Below are 21,710 nucleotides of genomic sequence, written 5' to 3'. Positions count from 1 at the left end.
TTTATGAAGCTGTGTTGCAGATGTCAACTCCTTATAACTGCACTGTGAAGTAACTTCACTTATTGCTGTGATATTTATATTTCTTTTACTGCTAAAAAGGCATGGGCGATTTAGCTCGGAGAGAGGGGGCGGAGCTACCTGAATCGAAGCGTCGTGTCTTCCGGGTTTGCAAAATACCCCCAGAAAATACTTATGTTTCTCACAAAAAATAGTACTCCATCGTGGTAGAGGTACAATATATCATATAAAGGCCTATACTTTACTTTGTGATGGCTAAAATAGCATGATACAGATCCTTTAAAGTCGAACTGGAGAAAATGTGCTCGGTTCAGGTGGGGGTTAAGAGGTAGCAGGCATGTGATTTCTGATTTGTGTAAAAATATTCCTCAAAATCATCCTCAAGGCCAGAGGTTCTATGATGGAAGGCCGGTTTTTGCCCCTGGGCCTGATGTCTGCCCTTCTGTATCTGCAAAGCCCCCCTACAGGCCCTGACCTCCACAGTGAAGACCCCTGCTCTAGCTTGTATGGTGAACTAAAGAAATGTGTAATTTTGGTTTAGGCATTCCCTTTTGGAGATTACACTTCATTAGTATAATAAAAGCAAATTGACTTCAAAATACTGTAGTAATGTGTGGGTAAGTTTTAGTTTGTTAGCAACAGCAAAATGTCAAAAGTGTTTCTATAAAAAAAAACACAGACCAAGCAAAAACAAATGCTTATTATTTTTGCGGTCGACCTGTATCACTATTTGAATCGAGATGAGGAACTGCAATGGCTTGGCGGAGGTCTGCTCCCTCAACTGATCCATCTTCATTTTCTAAACACGGTCAAGCGTTTTCACCGTTGGCATACATAGAGATGAATGGACTGACAGTGACTGGTTTGTGTGATGGGTGTAACTTGAGCCTGTGCACTTGTATCTGAGGTCACTGAGGCACTACATCCTTTATGGAGGCCAGGGCTGCATGGATCCGGACATGGAGCCTGTTCTCGAAGTCGTAGCCCGTGAAATCCTCCTGGAAATAATGACAGAGAATAGATTACGTTAAGTGGTATGTAAGGCAAAAACAAATTAAATGCTGCACAGTTTTCCCAGCATCTCTGACCTCGACAAAACTCTATCCATATAATCATATTCACATAATCATATTCATAGTGGTGTAGCGGTTAGCACCCCTGAGCTCAGACCAAGTGGGATCTTTCTGAGGAGTTTGGAGGCTCTCCCTCTGTCAGCGCAGGTTTTCCATACACAAGAGTGTTGGACTGGGGGATAAAAGATACTGTTTATTCAGGTCCCAGAGCAGGAGGGGCTTTTTAACCTCTTAACCCCCACCTGAACCAAGCTTGTTTTGTCCAGTGTGGCTTTAGCCAAATCTAAAAGCTTCTTGTGTCAAAATAGCAACGAAAACAAGGATGAAAACGCAACATAAAAGTGTGCCGGAAAAGCAATAACAACACAATAAACAAAAAACACAACTAAAAAGTTATGGAATAGCTGCAAAAAAATCCACAAGGGAAAAAAAAGAGACATTTTTGAAGCGTTATACAGCGACAACGCAACAAAAAAATATACCATCAGCTTTGTTGGCTTTAGCTTTCAAATGAGGCATTACTCTATTAACTATAAACCCTCCAGTCAAGCTGAAAATCTTAGAACAAACAAACCAAGATGGTTTGTACCCAGGGCAAACGAGTGCAACACCTCTGCCCCACGACTAAAAACATGTACAACAGAGTGTCCTTTGGGGTCTGTTTTTGAAATCTCACAGACTTTTCCCTGTACATGTACAAACCATCTCAATCTGGACTCATGTAACTCTTGCTTCACATAAACTGTCCCTCTCATCCTAACCGTACACTCACCCTATTTATTTATCTACTGTGTCTATTTTTTAATCTGACCTTCATTTATTCTGGAAAGTCCCACCCTTTTCCCCCATAGTCCTAGTTCCAGGGGGAGCCTACTGTACATGTTTATGGTGGTAGGAGAAACTGGAGCCCCCGCAGGAAACCTGCGCGGACAGGGGGAGGACCTGGAGACTCCACAGAGAAAGATCCCGCCCCGAGCCTTCTTTCAGTGGGGAAGCAAAACTGTACAAACTCATTACCTTTGCTTGAAGAAGAAAAGATCTCCCCTTTCCGACGGTCTACAATGTCACAAACATTAAATGTCAGATGTGATTAATACACACAGCTAAATAGTCATCTTAAAAACACTGCTTTAAGAGCTTACCTCCGGCTTTGCCAAAAGTATACAGCCAAGCTCATAGACAGAATAAGGCTGAACGTAGGAGTTGATCTGACGACCGTACTCGTCTCGGATGGCGAGCTGAAAGGACTGAAACAGGCACATAGCATCAAGCATCAGTGTTATGTAGCACAATGTGTATATCTTTAGTTAAAAATGATTCATTTTGGAGAAAAGAGAGTTAAATCCTCGATCAGCATTTACTCAATGGTTGGCAAAGGTTCAACTCATTCCCATCAGCTTCATGACATCATTTTGTACCAGGAAGTAAGTGGACAGGATGATTTAAGGAGTATGCAAAAGAGGAGAAAATCAGTGCTTAACCCAGTGTGATGTATCTGCAGAGGAAATATTTTGGAATTTCCATAGAGAAACACTAGAATAGCAGCTGCAGATTACAGTATGAGCAGTGGTTAAAGTGGGATTTGGGAGGTGGGGGAACTCTGATCTTTAACAAGCAGTAGGATACACGCTACATTCGATTTTTTTATGTACTTATGTACTGGCAGCAGCGGCTACAACTGTATCTTAACTGTATCTGCAAATAGCGGGAGTTGAACCTCAAACATTTGAATTATTGATGAAATATCTCAAATATCCCTTTGAGCTGAAATGCTGTTATTCAAAATGAAGGTGTTGAATTGGATTAAAGATTGATTGATAAATAAGCTTTCGTTCCTTTTACAGATATTTTGATTACCTGAACAGCGTCTCTGATGTTCCCGTGACATTTATGAATGGAGCCGAGCAGCAGATGCTTCAAGCCTCGACAGGAAGCTTCTTCCACTCGCTGCAACACTGTCCGGACACACAGACTTTTAATATAAAGAAATACCTAATAAAACAGTGCTATTAGGATGATGTTTTACCCTGGTTCATGATCTGCAGTTTGGATGGAGAACAGTTCTGCAGAGCCTTCCACAGATACAGCACCTCAATCACTCCCAGGATGCACAGCTCTCTCGTGGGGGACATTTTTCTTAGTCGGTCAGCCTATGGAAATGAAGATTAAAGAGCGGTTAGGTGGGTAATTAAATATTTAACTATGCATGTCATTAAATAAAAACATTGTGGAAAAGGCGCATGAATTAGGTTGTTCATTACACTGCCCAAAAGTCAGACGCTCTAATAATTGGTTGGACTGTGTTTAGCTTTGATTACAGCTCCCATGTGCTGTCGCGTTGCTTCATTAAGCTTCTGCAATGTCACATCCTGAGTTGCATTCATTTATCACCAAGATCTTGCACTGATGGGACGGTGTGACCACTGCGCAAAGCCTTCTCCAGCACATCCGAAAGATTCTCAATGGGGTTAAGATGTGGACTCTGTGGCGGCCAATCCATGTAAGAAAATGATGTCTCCTGCTCCCTGAACCACTCTCTCACAATGTGAGCCCGATGAATCCTGCCGTTGTCATCTTGGAATATGCCTGTGCCATCAGGGAAGAAGAATTCCATGATGGAATAACCTGGTCATTCAGGATGTTCAGCTGATTTCATTCTTTGGGCACATAAGCCGTCGTTCCACACACGCCTTGATCTACGTGCACCTATCGACTCTACCCCGCACATACTTGTTTCCACCACACACACACACCCCACACACCCCCACAGAGGAGCACTTCTGGTGGGACTTATGGAATCACTCAGAGGTGCCAAGCTGTATTAAAACAGAAAAGAAACCGCTAAATACAACAATGAAGGTAAGCTACATGCAAATGTCATGCTAACATCAGCTAAAGCTGCGCAAACAGCGGCTAAATGCTAATATTGGCAAAGTCCCCTTTTAGCAAAGCCGTTTGATTTAGTAAAATATTAAATCCGTATGACCTGTGTGTCAATAGTGAGGGCTGTCCACTCGCTCGTTGCCAATCAGAGGCCAGCAGTCCGTTAGTCACGTCACTAGGTCGATCCCAAAACCTATACCTGGTCAGACCGGTTCGGCACTGGCCTTTGTTATGGAAAAGCTTGACAAAGAGCAAAGAAAGAGAAAGAGCCATTTGGCTGACACAAGCCTGCATGTGGAAAACCACCTATAGTGTTGCTGAGCCAAACCCTAACCAACTGCACCAACCCCAGATCATAACAGTTAAATAAATCCAGCCAGGCAGTATATTTTTTCCATGGATTCTAAAACTGTGGTAAGTATTCCTTTGTAATGCATTGAAGTCTCCCTTTCATCATCAATACATGTTCTTAGTTAAAAAAAAAAATAGAACTGAAATAAATCCGTCATTGCAGAAGCAAACGTGTACCGTAATCAAAGCTCAAGGCGGTCCAACAAGAGTGTGACCTTCTTTCTTACCAGGCTTTGTATTTTCATCATTGACACGTTGCTGCAGTATGTGACTCACCCTTTTAACAGCGAACTGCTCTATTTGATTGTTTTTCCGTTTAAATAACTTCTGCACATCTTTGAAGACCGCGCTGGCTCCCTCCAGGTCACCAGACGCTCCTTGACACACTGAGGAAAGAGCATCAAACAATAAGGAGATAAATGACATATCACAAAACGTCTGTATGTGTGGCTAATGTCAGTTACCTCCTGTTAAATAGGCATAGTAGCATTGGGACCAACGAGACTCATTCTTAAGTCGCTCGAATGCTCTATATGCGTCTTCAAAGTTCAGCTCGATCATGCTGCACCAACCTAATGATCAAACATGCGGATAAATGTATCGCACGTTTATTTTAAAGCCGATAAAACAGGCCAGTAATAAATAATCGAGAAAGCCCGTACCGATCTCATACAGACACACATGCTGAATCTCTCTTTGGTCCGAGGCCAGCTCCAGTGCTTCGTGGAAACAGGCCAAAGCACTGTTGATTTGGCACTGAGGAGTGAAGGAGCGAAACAACATTCAGTCAGGAAACACAAATCTAGCGCTCTGAGGATAAGGGTGCCCAGCTATTGAGTTTGTTCTGAATTTTCAAGGTAATCTAAATTAAATCCACTTTTATGCCCCAATTTCTCAACATCTTCAAAGCCTAATTAATTTGTTGGACAAAAAGCAAGGCAGACCAGACAAAATTAAGGCTGTAAAAATGAAAGGGAGGGAACAATCTAATGTGTTCAATTGTTTTTAGCTGCTTAGAGTTGTTAATTTTAATGAATAATAAACATGTAAAGCAGGATTTACCTCTAGCCGGTGCACTCTGCCCTTGAAGAACATGAAGAGGGAGGAGTTTGGATAAACCACAGATTTTCTCTGAAGAATGGTGTTGGCCTCGAGGAGTCCGGCCCGAGTGTCTGAGCCGTCCAGAGCGAAGAAGGGCAGCACTACTGTGTGGTACCACAAGAGGGCGAGCCTGAGACACAACACAGAGCAAGTCAGGTCTTCACTTTGAGTATAAGACAGTGCTTTTAGTTCTAAAGTAAGAGTGACTGACTAAAAGAATATTAACATTAACATTAACATACTACATGCTAATTCTATCAATGAAACAATTCTTTTCTTTATGAGAATCCTTTTTAATATGAAAATGGATTTTAGATTATCATCTTTTGTGTAATTACTGCAAATGAAGTCTTGCGCTTCAACCATATCTGCCATAGAGCATGTAGGCTTTGTGCTTTGGCGTGGGCTGCTTTTCTTCCTTGTAAAAAAACAAAGCAAAACGGGGGCAGAACCACCCAATCGTGGCCCAAATCAAAGCACCAGCTTCTCCAAATCCTAGTGTTGTACATTATATATTAGTGGTTCCCTAGCTTTGTTGTCTTGCCTACACCTTGAGTCTTTCATTTCTACTCAAAGTACCCCTTCTCTCGAGGGTGTCACCAATTATTTAAAAAATTATCATCTAAACACAGATTTGGTTCAAAATGAGGCTAATACACTCTTCAACGCAAAGAAACCCTGTTGTTTTAAAATCGTATTGAAATGCAATTCAGTTTCATCTTCTTTTTGATCTGAAATAATTACAAGGACCCCCTGCCTAACGCTCGCTTACCCCCTGGGGTCCGCATACTCCTTGTTGGGAAATACTGCTATATATGATCAAACGAGGGAAGTACTTTAACAGGCATTTGATCTCTAATGTGTGAAACTTCACTTCTCAAAAATAATTTAGGACGCTATATATGCTGGAGGGCCAGATATTACTACAGGGCCTGTCCTGATGTTGCTTACCACTGCGATACTGAGCAGTTTGGTGATACTGATACTCTCACCTCCTTTCCTACTTAAATTCATTCCAGTAATCCCACAAGTTCTATGATTTTCCCAAAGCAAGGCATTATTTTTATCTCTCTAATGATACACCAAACATCAGGGTGGAAATGAATAAACAAACTTACGTAGCGAGCGGCGCCTTCATGTCCTTGCTCTCGCTGGCGTACATCAGAGAGGACAGCCCCTGCAGCCTGTCCCCGGGAAACCCCAGGAGGTTGATGATCTTCAGGAGGTGTGGCGGGACCATGGAGATGCACAGGTGGAACAGCCCGTACCCAAAACTGACGGAGCCTTTGAGCCGGTCCAGGGCCTCGGCGGTGACCCCGCTCTCGCTCTCGCCCGGGACCTTGGACTGCGGACTGGTGTTGGGGCTGGACTCGGGGCTGGGGCTGTGGTCGGCGTTGTCCGTGCTCATGGAGTCGGCCTGCGGGACAGAGGAGCGGCGCTGAGAGGCCTCCTGCAGCTGGCTGATGTCGCTGTGGCACTTGTTGTACATTTTCCAGGCTTTACGCAGAATCCAGCCGCCTTTGATATAAGCTGCGGGTGAAGACAGAGGAAAGTACGTTTTTGGGGGGGGTCAAGATGCTTGTTTTTAATGCACATTTCAATAGACAAGATTTTTTTTCTATTGAGATTATCACTCAGCCTACAGTGAATCAAGGAAAGAATATGAGTGAGCACAAAGATGTACGAAAGTTAAGTGTAAAAGTGAAGTGCAACAAAACTATCATAACCACAAGAGATATGGTTTACCAAAACTTTCAATTTAATGGGTATAATAAAACTTTTAAATAGGACTACTCGATATAGACTTGCGTAATATTAGCTACTTTATTGTCTCTCAGTGTGACGGGGGTTATCTGTCAGGAGCAGAGGGCGATAGATAGATTTATATGTCATATACAATGTTAACAAGGAACCACATTCAGTGATAGCAGGGCAATTTTAAGCAACAAAGTAAACATGATAAGACATTATGAGGCATTTATTCTGCGGTAAGAGCCAGGTCGTGCATATTGTGGGTTGATGGGCCCAAGCACCCAGAGACAAACATGCAAAACTCCACACAGAAACGCCCTGGTCAAGGAATCAACCCAGAACCTTGAGCTGGAGACTCTGCCACCATAATATGGCCCTACCGCCTTTGCTCTGCCCGATCCCGTCAGATCTCGGACGCTAAGCAGGGAAGGGCCTGGTTGGTACTTGGATGGGAGACCGCATGGGAACACCAGGAAGGCTGGGTGAATGTAGTGAGTGAGTGAGTGGTTGGTGGTCGTAGGAGGGGCCGATGGTACAGACTGCCACGTCAGTCTACACCAGGGCAGCTGTGGCTACAACAGCAGCTTACCACCACCGAGTATAGTGAATGAATAATGACTACAGTGTAGCACATTGAGAAACTTGGTAATTCAAGAGTACGGCATTATTATTATTTTAATTATTTTACGCTATTATATGCTTTTAATGCTACGTGTCCTTTACAAAGTGGATTTATTCATCCATTGTTTCTGCCTTATCGGTTTACAGGTTGTGGGAAGACAGAAACCTGCTCCAGCTGATTTAGAAGCACACCCTGGCCAAGCTCCAGTTCATTACAGGGATAACAAAGAGACACTGACAAACAAACACCACTGACATAAATTTACTCACACCCACTGCTTCAGCAAACGAACAACTTGGCTGCTATTAGTAAGCTACAAGGGTCTCTACAGCCAGAGGCCATTCCCTAATTATTAGCTTCATCAAACAGCTGGTAAGCAAAAATATATTTGACGTATGCACAGTAAGATTTCAATGATAATTCTGTACCGGACAGTTCTTGTTTGACGAATGAGAGCACGGCGAGGTAAACCTGGCAATCAGCCACAATAATCTGCCTTTGGAGCCTGTCCACGACAGCGACGCCCGACCTCTGGGAGTCCATCTGTAAAAACAAAACACAAAAACATTTTACAAGAAAACAACACAAAATAAATAGAACGTTTTGATATCTTAAAATCCCTATAATATACTCAAACAGATACATTCAAGCTCTAATTGAATATACAAACGGGAGGAGTTTCCCCAGTGGCAGGAGTCCAGAGAAGACTCCAGGACATGGACAGACTTATGGACTGGTGATTTCATCTCATAGAAACACTAATTCAATTGGAGAGCGGCAATGGCATGAGCTCATAGCCGCAACAACCAGAATCCCACACAACAGAAGCAGATGAGGAAATACTATAGGACACGTTTCATTTACTTGGAAGGATTTGTAAAACAGCAAGTTGAATGGAGATTTATGTCGACTTTTACTTAATAATAATAATAATAAGCTTATATCAGAGAAATTTTCACTTACATTTAAGGTTTTCACATGCAAATTAATGGACAGTAACAGCAGGTTATGCCTGTGGCCAATCTCTGCAACGGCAATTTCTATGTTTTTATACAAAGACTAAAAGAAGAACCATTTAAAACGCAAATATAACCATTTGAGAAAGTTGCCGGTCCAAAGGTTAATCGAGAAAGTCTCCTCCAAACCAGAAAAGAATCATTAGGCCAGGTATGCACCAAGTCACCAAAAATCTTGCTTGTTCATTAACCAAGCGTTTGCTCCTGTACAAAAAGAGCAGCAAGTGGATCAGAAGAGTAGAGTAGAGTAAATTATGCATGTTTTACTCACGCAGCATTCTCTCATTTACAAATCAGATTATGGCGCCCTAAAACTGTAATACAGGGTATTTCAAATGGTAAATTGGGTGCCACATGTCCACAAATGGCTGTATGCACTTTTTTCCTTCTTGCACTCACTGTTTATCATCTGTCTTGATTGATGGTGCATGGTGTATTAATGCTGTAAGAAGCAGCAACCTACAGCCAGGGCCTTTAGTGGGGTGCACCCATTCAAGTTGACTTATAAAATCATACAAAGTGGTTCCCAAAGTTTTCACATCAAATACCACTGCATAAGATATTTGACCGTCCAAGTACCACCTGACTAAATTCAATTGTATCTAACAAGGTGTATCAGTACTATCTGTCTTTCTAGGATTTAACCGATTGCGCATGTTTTAGGTTGGGTTGGCCAAGACAAAACACCCAAAGGAGTGCTAGTCAGTCAGAGCCACTGAACCATCCGATTAACTTAGATCAAAATATTAATCTGTATTTAATTCGATATAAATAGCCTGACTATTTGACATGCAGAAAAAGCTTTGCCTTCATTGTGATGCTCATTCACTCACGCTCTTCTTGATCTTGTTGCGGATGGTCTCGATGACTCCGGCGCTGTCGCTCTCACACAGTTTCTCTGTGGTCTTCAGGTCGTCACACGCCGTCTGCATCTTCTCCTCCTCAAACGTCATCATCGCGTTCTGACAAAAAGTCACCAAACATAAAAGAATGGTGTCAGAAATAAAAATATCATCAGGTATTTCTAATATCTGAGTTGAACGCACGTGAGCAGGTAGTCAGGGTGAGTTTGATAACATGGATACTTCATTCCTATAAGTCGCTCTACATATCATTTCTAAAAAACTCTGGTTTCACTTTCAGAATGAAGTAGAGGTAACCTCGCCTGCCTCGTGTGTTCGCAAACACATGAGAATCTATCTTGAACCGCTCCCGCCTTCACCGTTCAAAACCGAACCAAAAGTGTTATGGGCCAAATAGATAATAATTAACAAAGTGACAAGGACGAAAAAACACGAGGTGCTGCTACATGTAACAGAAACACATAACATTTTTTAAACTAAAGTTGTATGGATATGCAGTGTGCTCGATCCAATCAGCAGATAATCAGTGCTAATAATATTGCCACAGTAATATCAATCTGGTCTGGCCAGGTTAAAGGATAGGTGATGTAGAAAAATATGTCCCAATTTAGAAGTGATTCCTAAAATGTGGCTCAGGTATTTCAGGGTGGTGTCGAAAGGGGGCAGTCACACCAAGCATATAAAAATGAACAAGTATTTACTGTAATTGCTTGTTTTAATTAGTTTTATGTAAATGTATAGGGAAAAGTATGACATATAATCATAAATACTCGTTGACTGAACTGTGTGTGTTGAGTGACACATTTTCTGACCCCCAGAGTGAAGAAGAGAATCTTCTGTGAATCAAATCGAATCGTCCTCAACTCAACCAAACTCAGTCCCGTCGACAATTTAAGCTTTACTACGATGAATATTGCAAAACTCAATAGTGTGAATTCATATTTTCTGGGGGAGAAGTGGGAGAAGATGTGGTATAATCAAAACCTCGGCTGAATGGACCCAACTGAATGTTTCACTGCATCGACCACTGGTCTGTGCCCTATGTGCCGTATACGTTTCAATATCCGGCCACGATGTTAAAAGTTACCTCTGCACCTTTTCACAATGTGCTGAAAAAGGACAATTAAAAGCGGATCAGTCACTGCAGTGCTACAAAAAATAGTAATAGCTGAACTATCACATAACAAAGACTTGTTTTTTATTATATAAAATGTCTGATATAACATCTACCATGGTCACATTTCGTCTCAGCACAACAGAACAGAGTACAGTACATTGGTTTAAATAAGGCCTTTCTGACATAGATCTTAATGTAATTTCCTCTTCGCTTCTGCGCACATCTGCAGGAATGTGTCAGAACTGTGGCGACAAACAGGGCCGCGTTGTTAGATAACTGAATTAAACCAAGAACAAGCTGCTGTTTGTGCCTCGGAAAGAAAGGAACAGCACAACGACATCGGGAGAGAGACACAAGGGAAACAGATTCATAAAACTCCGGCTGATAGTATTGAAAGAAATAAAGATGCAAATGAGTTTAATCTATATAATGTACTTTGATTAATGCCCCCAATGACAGAACCAAACAACACATTTCTATGACCGTTTCACCTCCACCCCTCTCAGTAAACACTACAGGCCGATCAAATGCAATGATGAAATTGGAAACCCAGTAATACCAACCTGTGTTTGAGTATTTTTGACCATTGCATTCAGATATCACTTCCTGTGTTGTAGAAGCAACTTGTATCGCTGTGATGTGCTGTCAGAGGAGTTCCATTATGTTAATGGATGGAAAAGCGAAGGGCAGAGGAAGCAGCAGTGACAATGGTCCAGGATTAGACATTAGAGATAAAGGAGGTTGTGATGAGGGACGATGCTTGGCTCTGGATTTATCTACAAGCCTGTCCTGGGAGCCCAAAGTTTTATATGCCACTGTAAGATCAGTTCTGGGGGAAAAAAACACCACTAACTTTGGTGCATTGGCTTAAGAGAGAGACCAACACTTCTGTTCTCACTGACATACAGCAAAGTAATACATACCTGCTGCTATTTTGTTGGGTTTTTAATTATTTTTTGTATTGACCTTTATTTAACCAGGATAGTCCCACTGAGATTAAGAATCTCTTTTTCAGGGGAGTCCTGGCCCCAGAGGGGAACCTATTGTACATGTTTTAGTGGTAGGGGAAACCGGAATACCCGGAGGAAACCTACGCAGACACGGGGAGAACATGCAAACTCCACACAGAAAGGCCCCGTCCTGGTGGGAATCGAACCCGGGATCTTCTCGCTGTGAAGCACGAGCACTAACCGCTGCTCTACCGTAATTAGTTCAGGTACTTACAGTCTATTCTGAATTGGTTTGACTACCCCCAAACTGCCATTTACCCGGCCCCCCTGGAGAGAGTAAAAACCCAATGTGGTCCTTGTGTAAAAGGTTTGCCTGTCAAATAAGACAGTTTGCAAAGACAATCAGCTCAAAGCTCCAGACTGACGGTGATCTCTGCGACATACGCTGCTCTGCCTGAAGCCTGACTTTCAAGTTTCAAGCAAATACGTAATACTTTCTTCTATAAGTAATTGTGTGGTTGGTGGCAATTCAAGAGTCTGCCCCACAGGAATATTGTTGAGCTTTGCTGCTCAACTGGTCACTTTATTTTACACTACCCTTGATACATTGTACCTGCCAAATTTATTATGTAATGTGCTATGTAACATTGTGTAATAACTTGTACTTATGGGTTACATACACAATGGACTAATATGTATTTGCAGTTTGGAGAAACATACGGTAATATGACATAAGACCTTAACTCTAACCCTAACTTTAAGTCCTAACCCTAAGTGTCTTATGTCTTATTATTATGAACCTCTGAAGTAGCAGAAGTAGCTGCAAGGTTAATCAATATCGAAACGCAATCAAGGTTTTTACTACTGCAATAACCAAACCTCAAGAAACGGAGTTTTTTTTTTTTCTTCTTCTGTTTCGGGCATTTGAATGATAGATGTTCATCGATCAGAATAGTGGAGCCTTGCAATCTCAGGTTCAGCTGCAACAGATACAAGTTTGTCTGAGTTTACATAAAGCAGATTCTAAAGTGTTTAGGCTCTGTGATTCCATCCCAGACTTATTTTAGTCACATGGCTGTCCCCCAGAGGTACTCTGAGTGTCAGGGAACGGTGGAAGCCTTGCAAACTCTCCACACAGAAAGGTCCCGTCCAGGTGGGAGTCAAACCTGGGACCTTCTAGCTGTGAAGCACTAGTGCTAACCACTGCTGCACTGTGCCGTATCAAACAGGAAAATGGCAAATCGAAACGCAATATTTGTCAAAATCGTCCAAAGTACTAAAAGCAGATTACATTGCACTAATTTTAGTTAGCCAGTGTAAAATAAAGTGTAACCAATATGTGTAAATAATTATTGAAGAAAAGGGGAGGGTTTCATCAGAAAGGACATCAAATCTAAGACGTTTCTGGCAGTTTCAAGCAGATGCACGGTTTGAATTTGACCAAGACAAAAAGTATAAACGTAATAGTTGCATCAGTAATGAATAATTATTAACTTTTACTGACAAATTTCAACTACTCTGTCTACATAAACTGAATTGGGTCCTTTCTTTCATAACGTTTGATAGTCACTAGAGTAAAACACTGCACTCACCAGGAAACTGACGAAACTTGCTCCAAAGCTCATCAGAGGACTCTGAGTCCTGAAAATAGATCAAACGTAAACAACATTATTCAGTATCAAGTCTAAGCAGTTCACAAAGGTTTGAGTAAGACTCGACTGACCATTTTATTATTACGCTCTAACACCAATATTTATAAGAGATATGTAAATAAATACACTTGAATACTTTTTTGTTATAGCCTCCATATTTCAGTTAATGTTTTCACCATCACTGGTTCTGGTTTATTCAATATCACTGTATCACAATAGGAACTATATCCTACGACACAGTATTAGAAGAACACAGTGTTTTATCTTGAAAGTTCTACTGTGGACACTGACTGGTCTCTGTTGACTCTCTTTGGTCCAGTTCACTGATCTTTAGGACATTTCTGTGCCTTTCCTGTTGCCTCGGTGACAAAGGATTTTGGGACAAACATCCATGTAATTGTAAAGCTCCTGTTTGAGTTTCACAGGCCTTGGTTAGACCTCAGTCAGTCTCCATTAGTTACACAAACTGTCCTCTATTTAAACATAATAGGATAATTTTAAAATAAAAATGTGAACGCTATGTTCTCTTGGCACATATTAGGTTTTTACTAATTGAATAGGCCGACATTATGTAAATTAGCCAATATCTCAAAATACCCATTTCCTGTAGGCCTACATTATCTTATTAGTGCAAACAAAAATTATAATTAGACCCGTAGTCTGCATTTTACTCATAGACACACAATGGTGGACACCAATGTTTTATTCTTCTTTATCACAGGGTACAGATTGAACAGGGCTAGTATGGTTGTTCTACATAGCTTTACCTGTATCTCCTGAAGAGCTCGTCGCTCTCCTTGAAGCCGTTGTTGAGGAGCATGTTGATGCCTTGCAGGGCCATCTCAGCATCATCTATGGGCTCTGCCTTCTCCTCGACCTGCTGCTGCTGCTGGGACTGCTCCGGACCCGCCATTGTGAGAAACGCAGAGGCTGCTGACTGAGAGCTCCGCGAAGGTGAAGAGAATATGATCCCGTTTCTAGCCTGAAGCCAAGCCGCATTGGGCTATTTCCACTGCTAGAGAGACGGGTGTGAACCGAGACGCGCCTACGGCCGCTCCACAGAGCAGCTCTGCAGCCTCCAGACGTGCGCACCTCAGGGAGAGGCCCTTCTGCCCAGACCCAGACTCAGCACCGATCAGCGGCGAGAACTAGCGCATCGTCCCCGCTCAGAGTCTCAGTCCACGGCCGACACGCACACATCCCCCGCTCCGTCTGCCCTCTCCTCCGGAAACGTGCCTCTGACGCATTACATAACAGCGTGAGCAGCTGGATGCTCCGTCTCCGCCACTCACGCACCCTTCATAAAACAGGTGACGTCATAACGTAGTGCATCAAAGCCAGAGGCGCAGAGAGCAGCATCTTGTCTGCATCCATGCGCTTATTGGCCCAAACGCCGCCTGTCTCCAGCTCTCAACCAATCAGAGGGCTCTCAGTCACAAACACAGGTGTGCACGAGCCATTATAATACATCCATGGCACGAGCATGTAAACGGCAGTACGTGTGACGTTATTGACTGACGCAAATGAAAGCTTACACACAAATCTAAATGAGCTACAACAACACGTCCAAGAGCCTACAAGGGTTTTCTCAACCTTAAGTGTCGAGGAAAAACAGGTATAACTTTGTACCACTGAGACTTTGGCCAGCCCAGGTCCATATGCAAATCCAAAATTTATCAAACGTAGACTTTTGCATAGGCCTATGTTCTTATTTTTTTTTTTTTTTTAAAGAGCAACTCAAACCCCAGAGTAAACATTGCAAAAAACAAACATGAAAGTCCACATGGGCGGATCCGTGGCCCCGGTGCGCAGTGGGAGGAGTCACAGTCTATAGGCTTATCTGTGATAAAATCCCACCGCTGGAGCAGTCAGGCGGAGTATGGAGCTGGGATCCCAGATCAGGGCTGTCCGGAGCACGAGGGTCCTGCTGGGCTCTGAGCTGCAGCCCGCTGTGGTCACAATAAAGGACGGAAAGGTCCGCCAAATTCTGACCGACTCCAACTTTTCTGGAGACGAGGTAAAGCAATACTTCTGAGCGCACGCCCTCTGCTGGAGAAAGATTGCATTGATGTAGAGTGGCTTCAGAGAGTTGGCTACGCAAACCTCTCTGTATTTATTAATTTTATTGTGTTCTGACACTGACAGTGCTCATGTTCTTTATTCTTAATAAAACATACACCGAGGTTTATGAATGGATGAATGAATGGAACTTACACATAAACTTGTATTATGAATATGCAAAAACAGCACGACTAATGGAATGGCTCTGCAATGTAAATCCTAAAGGTATATTTTTTTTCATTCTGTTTTTAATGTATTGGGTACTTAAAGAAAAATGAATGAATGTTGTATTTGGCTGCAACATTTCTTGAACTGAACCCACTTTCAATCAATATATCTCTGTCTCTTGTTCCTTCGAGGTGTTGGATGTGGGGGACAGCGTGGTGATGCCGGGGCTGGTCGACAGCCATGTGCACGTGAACGAACCGGGACGCACCATGTGGGAGGGGTTCTGGACCGCCACGAGAGCGGCCGCTGCTGGAGGAGTGACGACGATAGTGGACATGCCATTGTAAACCGACTCATAACTGCTTATGAAAGTATAAGGCGTCATCAAGAGCATTCACTTCGTAATAGAGTTTTCTTTTGGAACCACATTTATTGATTTCTCATGCTAGAATACTAGGAAGGAATGAGAGGAGGATACCTGTTCCTGACATGCACTGAAACACACTTAACTTGCACTGACAGGCGATTTCCCTCTCACATTCATGAAAGAAGTTATTTTAATGAATGAATCTGACCTTAAAGGGACTATACAGAGTTTAAAAACGTTAAATTATGCAATTGTCCTCCCCCTACATGTTCCAGCCATGTACTAATGTGTAGATTGAGCCCAGACATATTCACCACAACTGTCTCCAAAATCCTGCACTGTCACTCAAAAAGTTGTTACTTTGGGTCCGAAGTGCCGTCATGCACGAGCTTTATGTTGAGACTGCAGTTACGCATAAGACCTGAGGTGGCAGAAGTGAGTATAACATGACCAACTTGCATCTCGTGTCTTTAAAGGGGCTAGATGCAAGTTGGCCATTTTATACTCACTACTGCCACCTCAGGTCATACGTGTAACTGCACCTTCTATATTAAGCTCGTGCATGACGGCACTTTGGACCTGAAGTAACACCTTTTTGAGTGACAGCGCAGGATTTTAGAGGCAGTTGTGGTGAACTGGTCTGGGCTCATTTTACACATAAGGGCTGGAACATGTAGGGGGAGGAAAATACATAATTTTAACATTTTTAAACTCTGTATAGTCCCTTTCAGTATTTATTATTTATTTGAGCATACATTTTGCTCAAAAGGAGTGGCCCGAAGCAAGAAGCTTTTGATTGCCTTCCCCCAAACTCAATATCATAAAACATTTCATTTCACAATAGTATAATCAATGTAAAAGGGAACAAAACAACAACAACAAGGAACAGGGAACAGTATTAAGGCGAATCCACCATTTATATTATATATCCTCCCAGACCCATTATTTCTGACATCCCAATCTATTCTGTCCCACATATAATTTCCCATTCCACTGCAGTGTGATAATCTGCACATTAGACCCATGATCACACAGCTGGATGAGATCAAATTAGCGCATTACACAGTATGTTTTGTATGTTTGGATTTTTCTCACAGAAATAGCATCCCTCCAACCACCACACTCGCTAACTTCCAAGAAAAAATGCGCGAAGCGACAGGCAAATGTTTTGTGGACACCGCCTTCTGGGGTGGAGTGATCCCTGGAAACGAGGTGCGCCCTATCCAAGTTACCCATCTACACAAAACTACAACGTGGCAAACTCATTGTCCTGCCTTTTCAGCTGGAGCTGCAGCCGATGGTCAGAGCAGGAGTGGCTGGGTTCAAATGCTTCATGATTCACAGCGGTGTGGACGAGTTTCCTCACGTGACCGACAGCGACCTGCACACGGCCATGAGGCATCTGCAGGGCACCGGCACTGTGCTACTGGTAACTCAATGAACTGTGCCAACATTTTCATGAAAAATACAGCTTTTATCGAGTTAAAATGAAAGGCTTTGTTCAGTTTCATGCAGAAAAGGAGGTGCAAAATGCAACTCAAGGTCCTGATGGTAAGAGCTGCCTGTTATCAGGAAAGGCTTTGCTTCAAAATCAACTTACTTTATTCCAACTTTTAACCACATCTTAACCTTGTCATGTGATAATATAAAAGCTTTCAAATATTTTGTACCTTTTTCAGTATTTTTGATTTCTGCTTTTTGATCACAGAAGCAAAGAGACTCTATTCACATCTGAGCCATTGTATACGACTCTATTTATTAGAATAAGATTTGGTTCTATATTTCCAGACCCCTGTCAGTACTCCACCTTCCTGCAGTCCAGACCAGACGTTATGGAAACTGAAGCCATTCGCATCGTCACACAGCTCTGTCTACAATATCAGTAAGAAGCAACTGAATTACCTTTACAGGGCATATTATATAATATTTATAACCCCTTAACGCCCCACCTTACAGTAAACAAGCACATTTTGTCCAGTTTTACTCAAATCTAAAAGCTTCTCGACTGGAGCTTACAGCCTATTGGCCAGTGAAACGCCTAAATTGAAAGCTAAGACCTACAAAACTCATCTAAGCTTCTTTCTTGTTTTTGCTATTATCACATTTTAGTGGTTTCTACTGCAGTTTTATCATGTTTTCATTGCTTTGGTGTTGCATTTTTCCACATTCTTATCACAATTTCGTTTTGTAGTGTTTTGGCCGCATTTCGTTAGTTTGTGTGTAATATAACAGCGATCAAGCCACAAAAATGTGACCAAAACATGTTAAAAAAAAGCAACAAAAACATGATGAAAACACAAACAAAAAGGACCAAACCGTGACAATCATCATCACAAGGAAGAAGCTTAAATTAGTTTGGTAGTTCTTAGCTTAAACAAGGTTAAACAATGCAGTCACTAGGCTATATGTTACAAGCTTCAGAAAAATGTAAAAGTAGAGAGGGATACACCTAATCCAAGTGCTCTCAGTAAAAAGAAAAGCCAGTGTTGCAGAAAGTTTACCATAAGCTACATTATTTTAGGATAGTAAAAATAATGTAGCTTTAGGAAGGGCTGCATAATATGAGAAAAACAAAATAATAAGCAAAAGGAATAGGCCACCGTTATTATATACTGAGATATGTTCTTACCTGAGCTTAGACGAGTTCATTTGTACCTGTCTGGTCTTCATGCGTGCCCTCAGTCACGTAAACACTGCACAGACGTCACTAGCATTTAGCCTCTCCCTCTCTCCTCTATAGCTCCAAAACTGGTCAAGATAGAAGCTACCAAGCTCTTCCACGTTTTCCCTATTTAAATATGGTTACGTGAAGTGTTACACTACAAAGTATAATTACACAAAATTAAACAATGTGGATTTTCTCAGTGGATAAAAAGGGGAACTATATTGTAAGGCGTAGTAATACCAGAAGTACTTCAGCGTCCGCACAGTAAAGTGAAGATATTACTGCAGACAGGTACAAATGAACTCGTCTAAGCTAAGGTAAGAACATATCTTTGTGTGTAAAAATGGTGGCCTATTCCTTTAAACAAGGTGTGTTAAAGCAAGAAAAGCAAGAAAAGCTAGAAAAACAATAAACGAGGAGAAAATCAGGACCAAAATGATTCTAAAGCCAAAACATTTTCACAAATTTATGTCATGTTATGTGTTTTTGATTTTTAGACAGTATAAAATGTGTGGCTTATTGCTTATTTATGGATATTGCATCACCTTATATTGCGATAACAATACCTTGACTTTATATCATGCTGCCCTTGTGTAAAGATGTTTTAAACATGTCTTACTTGTGGATTTCAGGGTGCGGTGCCACATAGTTCACTTGTCCTCTGCCGAACCGCTGAAGTTGATTCAGGAAGCCCGTGAGGCGGGAGCCCCTGTCACCGTGGAAACCACCCATCACTACCTCAGTCTGAGGGCGGAGGACATACCTGCAGGCGCCACGCAGTTCAAGTGCTGTCCACCGATCAGGAGCTCTGCAAACCAGGTTCATCTGACACATTATGACAATTATCGAACAATATCCAAATGTTAGTATTATCACAATATCATAAATCAGGAGTTTATATTACATTCAGTCAATATTTGCAGAAATACACAATAACTACCAAACTCTAACATCACTTTATGACTATTATCAAGTTTTAAAGGATGAATTTTGTGTTGCTAGGAGGAGTTGTGGTCTGCGTTAAAAGCCGGGGACATCGACATGGTGGTGTCCGATCACTCTCCCTGCACTCCGGACCTGAAGAGGCTGGAAACTGGGGACTTCACTCAGGCCTGGGGTGGCATCTCCTCTCTGCAGTTTGGTGAGAACACAGGCTAATCAAAAACTATTCAAGTAATTGACTATTAAAATTACTACAACAAATGATTGAGTGGTCGGAAAACTGCTTTACACAGATCCTAACACATTATATCACAATAACAGATCATATTAAAATGCCTGGTTATGGTTGTGCAAAAGGATCTGAAAGGCTTTCAGTCTTGGCATGTACTTTTTCTGGCTCTCTCTGTCAGTGTGTAAAGTCCAGGCAAACAAAAGCCGAGCCTAATCATTTACTCAGATGATATAGCCCCATTTCAACTATTCACAAATGCAATTCATGTGTCCTGTGTAGACCTGGTTCCAAGTAGGGCTGGGTACCTCTAAAAAATGTTTGTATACCGGGACTTTAAAGCAGTACAAAGTAACTCATGCCCCTAGAGGCCATAAGCACCACTGCAGGTGTTGTAGCATGCTGTGTTTATTTTTTTTACTCATTAATTGTCCGTGAGAGTAAATACTACGCTGATAGAAAAGAGAAAGGGAGAGAGGGATATTGTACATCCAATGACATAATTGAGATTTTTTTTTTCTTTCAAACTTGGCTGTAAATACTGTTTGTGGCGCTAGCCCCAGTTAGCCTTGCCCATTTGCCTGTTAGCTTCTTCTTCGTGTTTCCATTAGTGTGTATTGGGGCCTCCGAACCGGTGCAGCGAACTTGCAATTGTGGTTTTCTGGCCAGAGGAGGGAGGGGGGAGGTGAAGGACCCTCCAATCATCCCATTAACACTTGTATAAACCCCCAGAGGGACTATGGAAAGGATTTATTAAGTTAAACAAGTTACTTAGTACTGCTTTAACAATACTTGGCTTGTGATACCAATACCTGAACAATACTTTTTCTGATACATATACTAAAATATTTGTTGTATAGAACCATAAAACAAAAAACATTATGTTCATTTATTCCATAAAATACAGTTTATTTTAAATTTGTATCATTTATTTGAGCTGAAACTACCAATTCATTTCCTTTAATCCTGTCTCTGGACCAACAGGCATCAAAACTTGGACTATAAAGCTGCATTTGATTTTTGATTTTATTTCAGTAGTACCTAAACTTTTTCCCGATACCTTACTGGTATTGTTTATGCTTGATTGCTTACTTACTTAAAAAAAAGCTCATAATCTATAAACACAATTGTATAGATTAGCTATGTAATGCAGTTTTTAACAGAATGCCAAGTAGTTTCCTAATTTGCCATTTAGTCTGACTGTTAAAGACTGTTCAAAAGCAGTCACGAAAAGTACCTTTGTACATTTTTGACCAGCCTATTTGCTATAATGGTTCAGAAATGATTTTCTTCTTTCAGGTCTGCCTCTGTTCTGGACCTCCGCCAGCAGAAGAGGTTTTGCGTTGCCAGATGTGGTCAGACTCCTGAGCCACAACCCAGCTCAGATGTGCCGCCTGGACCACCTCAAGTCCCGCCTCGCTCCCGGCTTCGACGCTGATCTGGTCATATGGGACCCGGAGAGAGAGTTTAAGGTGGAGCTTTCAAATCCGGATTTCTTTAGCAATGTGGAAATAATGTTATTGAACTATCCACATGTTTTTGCAGATTATGGAAGAAAACATACATCACAGAAATAAGGTAAACAGGAAAAGACATTCAATTCAGCGTTTGCATTTTGAATATTATAACTATTTATTGTAAACTTGAATAAAGCAGGTCACTCTTAGGCATTGTGTGTGTTGAATTTTCCCTCTAACTCCTGGTTTTCTTTAGCTGACTCCGTACCTGGGTATGAAGCTCCAGGGAGCAGTGCGGGGGACAGTGGTCCGAGGGCAGCTGGTGTTTTGGGAGGGACAGTTCAGCCCCGAGCCTCTGGGACAACACCTCCTCATCCACCAGAAGAGGAACCAGGCCCAGCTGTGAGGAGACAAAAGCAGTCA

The 21,710-nt window shown here is 41.9% G+C and overlaps 2 protein-coding genes across 3 annotated transcripts; one reads left to right on the top strand and one right to left on the bottom strand.

The window, feature by feature from the left end:
* Window positions 1-553: 553 nt before the first annotated feature.
* Window positions 554-14,671, bottom strand: LOC306976830 (tetratricopeptide repeat protein 39C-like). Its single transcript, XM_079574927.1, has 14 exons — window positions 14,166-14,671; window positions 13,339-13,387; window positions 9,650-9,778; window positions 8,229-8,343; window positions 6,545-6,956; window positions 5,388-5,556; window positions 4,988-5,081; window positions 4,790-4,897; window positions 4,602-4,711; window positions 3,118-3,241; window positions 2,949-3,046; window positions 2,234-2,338; window positions 2,109-2,147; window positions 554-1,016 (listed from the first exon to the last, which is right to left on the bottom strand). The coding sequence occupies exons 1-14, from the start codon at window positions 14,309-14,311 to the stop codon at window positions 927-929; spliced, it is 1,788 nt and encodes a 595-aa protein (XP_079431053.1). The 5' UTR covers window positions 14,312-14,671; the 3' UTR covers window positions 554-926.
* A 34-nt stretch (window positions 14,672-14,705) lies between these two features.
* Window positions 14,706-21,707, top strand: LOC306976847 (allantoinase, mitochondrial). Of its 2 annotated transcripts, none has more exons than XM_079574954.1 (11): window positions 14,706-14,843; window positions 15,819-15,970; window positions 17,092-17,206; window positions 17,277-17,423; window positions 17,500-17,545; window positions 17,783-17,876; window positions 19,292-19,478; window positions 19,662-19,800; window positions 21,130-21,302; window positions 21,376-21,408; window positions 21,544-21,707. In XM_079574954.1, exons 2-11 carry the CDS (start codon window positions 15,846-15,848, stop codon window positions 21,691-21,693), a joined length of 1,209 nt encoding a protein of 402 aa, XP_079431080.1. In that variant the 5' UTR covers window positions 14,706-14,843; window positions 15,819-15,845; the 3' UTR covers window positions 21,694-21,707. The 2 variants fall into 2 exon arrangements, with proteins under 2 accessions (XP_079431080.1, XP_079431079.1); XM_079574953.1 differs by lacking the exon at window positions 14,706-14,843 and adding an exon at window positions 15,246-15,415.
* Window positions 21,708-21,710: the final 3 nt, after the last annotated feature.

This window comes from Gobius niger, assembly GCF_951799975.1.
Source record: "Gobius niger genome assembly, chromosome: 17".
In the NCBI taxonomy this organism is placed as follows: Eukaryota; Metazoa; Chordata; class Actinopteri; order Gobiiformes; family Gobiidae; genus Gobius; species Gobius niger.
The sequence above is the reverse complement of the archived record's forward strand: the minus strand, read 5'-3'. Positions and strand labels throughout refer to the sequence as shown.

What these genes read in the sequence shown, in the direction of transcription:
- LOC306976830 (XM_079574927.1), bottom strand. Translation starts at nt 14,311, where the DNA reads ATGGCGGGTCCGGAGCAGTCCCAGCAGCAGCAGCAGGTCGAGGAGAAG. An exon ending in TACTTTTGGCAAAGCCGGAG is followed by an intron (nt 2,148 to 2,233) that starts GTAAGCTCTTAA and finishes GTGACATTGTAG; the next exon opens with ACCGTCGGAAAGGGGAGATC. An exon ending in CTTTTCTTCTTCAAGCAAAG is followed by an intron (nt 1,017 to 2,108) that starts GTAATGAGTTTG and finishes CATTATTTCCAG; the next exon opens with GAGGATTTCACGGGCTACGA.
- LOC306976847 (XM_079574953.1), top strand. Translation starts at nt 15,278, where the DNA reads ATGGAGCTGGGATCCCAGATCAGGGCTGTCCGGAGCACGAGGGTCCTG. An exon ending in ACGATAGTGGACATGCCATT is followed by an intron (nt 15,971 to 17,091) that starts GTAAACCGACTC and finishes TTTTTCTCACAG; the next exon opens with AAATAGCATCCCTCCAACCA. An exon ending in TCAGGAGCTCTGCAAACCAG is followed by an intron (nt 19,479 to 19,661) that starts GTTCATCTGACA and finishes TTGTGTTGCTAG; the next exon opens with GAGGAGTTGTGGTCTGCGTT.